Below are 3563 nucleotides of genomic sequence, written 5' to 3' on the forward strand. Positions count from 1 at the left end.
ATTGGCACGAATTCACAAATAAATTTGTAACTTTGGAATAATGCACCTATTGTGTACTGCTGTGTTACATGAGTTTTAGTTCTGAAATGAAATTCAATTTCACGCCAAAATGGATTTATTTTGTGTGCAACAACGTAATAATTAAAATGATCGTAAATATAAACGTGTGACGATGCTAGTCGACTGAGGGAGGATCTATCGTTGCGACAAAGGAAACGAGTCGATGCGAAAGTGAAATAAATAAATATAAGTAAATAATTGTAAATAAATCGGGAAAGTTGTAATTTCATGCTGGCACAAATTTCAAATGCGAAGATGCATTTTAACACGAGCAACGAAGTTGATCAACGTCGAAAAATCTGTGGCAATATAAATCGTCCTAAATTACTTAGCGAAATTGAATGTCATTATTGCTGCAAGAGTTAAGAGTTGCCATATATTTTTTTTAAATACAAAGCAACACAGCAATATATTCTATTTATACGCGCGTGTAATCGGATGTTGCTTATTTCGTAAAGTTTTATACCTTTTTGTAAAGACCTCATCATATTTATTAGACTTATTGTTAAAGAAACAATTGTTATTACAAAATTTGATACAGCGCAGTTTTTTGGTAAACGAATATATGTTTGCGATTAATTATCTATTGGATTATGTTGCTCATCGAAATGTCGCTACATGTCTCTATGAAAAACTTTCGAGTTCCTAATTGCCCTGCTATTTATTGACGATTATTTAATACCAATAAGTTATTGCCGCCGTCAATGTCATGTATATACATATATATTCTAAAACTAGGAACTTCTGGGGAAATTATTACGGACACTAAAATACATTTCAGTAATATGTGTTATATTCAATATACAGGTATAAAAAGATTCAGAAAGAAACCAAAAACTCACTTATTTGCTATTTGATTTGACGTGGAATCTCTGGCGTCTACTAGAGGAGATATATGTATATGCATATACATATATACATATATGTATGTATGTATGTATATACGTTATCTCTAGCAGGATATTTTATAAAAAAAAAAGTTGCTCGTGTAAAGAAAAAAGAAAGAGGTACTCGAAGGTGAAGTGTATATCGCAGTCTTCTTATAAGGTTTATAACGAAGGAATGCGTGAACTGGCGCTTTGTAGCCAAGAGATAACTGTCATGGCATGGTTGTTGTTTTTATATCGACTGTCGTTCCAAATTCTATTGTACACTATACTTGCCCCTTGTTGTGTTTTTATTATCTCTGAATATTTTATCTCGTGCTTCAATCGATCGTTAAATCGCCTATTTATGTATACATATTATTAAATAGCGCTAGCTAAGTAATCGACGATGCGTAGCGCGTTAGACTGATACGATCCTTTCGGATATGTACGCACGAGGAATTTTTCAAATAAATGTGCTGATTCCGTTACGTTTTCAATGACGGCACCATTCATTTTCTTTCTTCCTCGGTCACCTCCTCTTTCTCCTTTTCCCGCATTTGTTCTCGACTCGAAGATACGTCGTTGAACGTTGCCACCTCGGCCTCGATATCGTCGCGCTTCCTCCGGAATGTCAGGTCGAAATCGTCCGGAAACTTGGAACGATACGCGACGAAGTCCTCGCGTCCGCAGTAATCGGTGAAGAAGGTGAGAAACTGAGCTTCCTCGTCCGTCGGTTTCGGCATTCGCGACGGCAGCCTCGCCTTCGTCGTGATCGGTACCGAACGCCGAATTAGTAGCCGTTTCTTCGTCGCGGGCGGTTCCATGATGCGCTTCAGCGCGTCCAGTAGTCGGTGCATCAGCTCGAACTGGCAATCATGCGAGTTACGGTTGAGACATCGGTTGCGCCAAATAATTACGAGACAGTCCACGTAATGTAATCATTGTTTAAGATCATAAGATGTTAAATTTCTGACTATATAGACTTCATTAAATCGACTGTCATTATATTGTTTAAGATATTAAGTTTAAGAGTAGAGATTTCAATTGTTTCAGATGTTACGTGTAAACTAAACACTGAAAGCTAAATTTAAGACCGTAGACGCATTTATAGTTGAGTAAAAAATGGATGTTTAATATAAATTATTTACCTTTTTCGCGGCGTCTTCCGCCTCCTTTATAGACTTCATCTCTTGTCGGAATCCTTCCCGCTCGCAAGCACGGACGATTTCGCGCGGCAGATTATCCAGCTGAAGATTAAGCTCTTCGTAGATTTTTTCGATCCACTTCATCATCGAGAAACTATCAAGATTCGCGTCGTTCGGGCCTATGCAGTTCTCGTAGGTATCTTCTACGAAGACGTGAAGATAGAGTACCTCCTCAGAGCAGACTAGACGTCGGAAAACATCTCGAAGAAGGTAATTAGCGTATTCCTCGAGCTTTGCCGCTCTGCTTTCTGCCTTAGCGATGGAATTCTATCGAATATTTTGACTCGTAAGACTAATCGTTAATGTCGGAGACTTAATATCTATTTTTTCAAAACGAAAACGGATAGATTTTAAATGAGAATATTCACTGAGAGGATTAAAAATAAGTACTGAGGCAACATAGATCGAAAGCTTGATTAATGAAAGAAAAATGAGAGATATGGTTCTAAAAATGTAAGCTGTATCAATGAAAGCGGCAATCATTTTTATCTTTGACATGGTTCACTTTTCGTTCTACGTTAATCAAGCACCTTTTATTCCTCTCACTAAAAATCTCACTAAAGTGTTGGATTTTTTTTTTTTTAAATATCCAAAATTATACGTTAACACATGTATTGAAATGCCCGATTCATGAATGGCTCTTTAACTAATTATTAAACTAATTTGAAACCAGTACGGACTTCCAAATCGTTGATCATCGAAGTAATCTCGCTGATCTCTCGTTTGATCTGCGCTTCGGTTACGGTGATCGTCTTAGTTATGTCTGCCATCGGTGCGGCGAGCGATTCGAGATGTATGAGCGCGTTTAAATTCTGGGTCTCCATCGCCCGGAAGATGCGGATCAGGTCGAACGGGTCCTCGAAGTACAATTCGGCCGGGCCAGCGTCAGCTACGTCCTGCTCGAATAGTTCTAACGCGAAACGATCGTTGCGCGCATTGAGAAAAACGATTTTGGAAAGTGTCGAGCGCTATGTATGTCCTGTCCCGAGTTTTACCTATCAAGTTCTCCAAGGATGCGCTCTCATCCAGCGTCTTGTATCTGCTAAACAGGTCTGTGGACGGGGCGTCGGTGAAGATGATGCTCCTGCCCGACTCGGGCCGTTGGAGCCAGTCGTACTTGGCCCTCCAGGCGACGGGCGACACCTGATAGAGGAACATCTGGCACGTCTTCACCAGCCGCCAATTTTCCTCCCAAACGTAAACGTCCAGTCTGCTTTGGCCAAATTGCTTAGCGAGCTCGTTCCTCCGGGCGCTAATCTCCTCCGTCAGTTTCGCTTCTCGTTCCGCTTTCTCCAGCATATGCATACTTTTCTCGTGATCCTTCGACAGGAATTCCTCGAAGCCGCTTATGTATCGCCGGCAACGATGCTTTTGCAGAATAGTAAAACAGACGAATTTATACCGAATGATACACTATTAAATATTAAAG

General features: G+C 39.8%; 1 protein-coding gene across 1 annotated transcript; it reads right to left on the minus strand.

Annotated features, from left to right (window-relative positions):
* Positions 1-1438: 1438 nt before the first annotated feature.
* On the minus strand, positions 1439-3472 carry LOC112466941 (cilia- and flagella-associated protein 100-like). The gene is made up of 4 exons (XM_025035302.1): positions 3130-3472; positions 2815-3044; positions 2078-2401; positions 1439-1795 (listed from the first exon to the last, which is right to left on the minus strand). Exons 1-4 carry the CDS (start codon positions 3437-3439, stop codon positions 1439-1441), a joined length of 1221 nt encoding a protein of 406 aa, XP_024891070.1. The 5' UTR covers positions 3440-3472.
* Positions 3473-3563: the final 91 nt, after the last annotated feature.

The sequence above is a fragment of the Temnothorax curvispinosus genome, unplaced genomic scaffold, assembly GCF_003070985.1.
Source record: "Temnothorax curvispinosus isolate PA1 unplaced genomic scaffold, ASM307098v1 QBEX01016757.1, whole genome shotgun sequence".
Lineage (NCBI taxonomy): Eukaryota > Metazoa > Arthropoda > Insecta > Hymenoptera > Formicidae > Temnothorax > Temnothorax curvispinosus.

Bases quoted from the DNA above. Each gene is read 5' to 3' on its own strand.
- LOC112466941 (XM_025035302.1), bottom strand. From the start codon at position 3,439: ATGCATATGCTGGAGAAAGCGGAACGAGAAGCGAAACTGACGGAGGAG. The intron at 2,402-2,814 runs GTCCGTACTGGT...AATATTCGATAG, and splicing joins CGATGATCAACGATTTGGAA to AATTCCATCGCTAAGGCAGA. The intron at 1,796-2,077 runs GTAAATAATTTA...CATGATTGCCAG, and splicing joins CGGAAGACGCCGCGAAAAAG to TTCGAGCTGATGCACCGACT.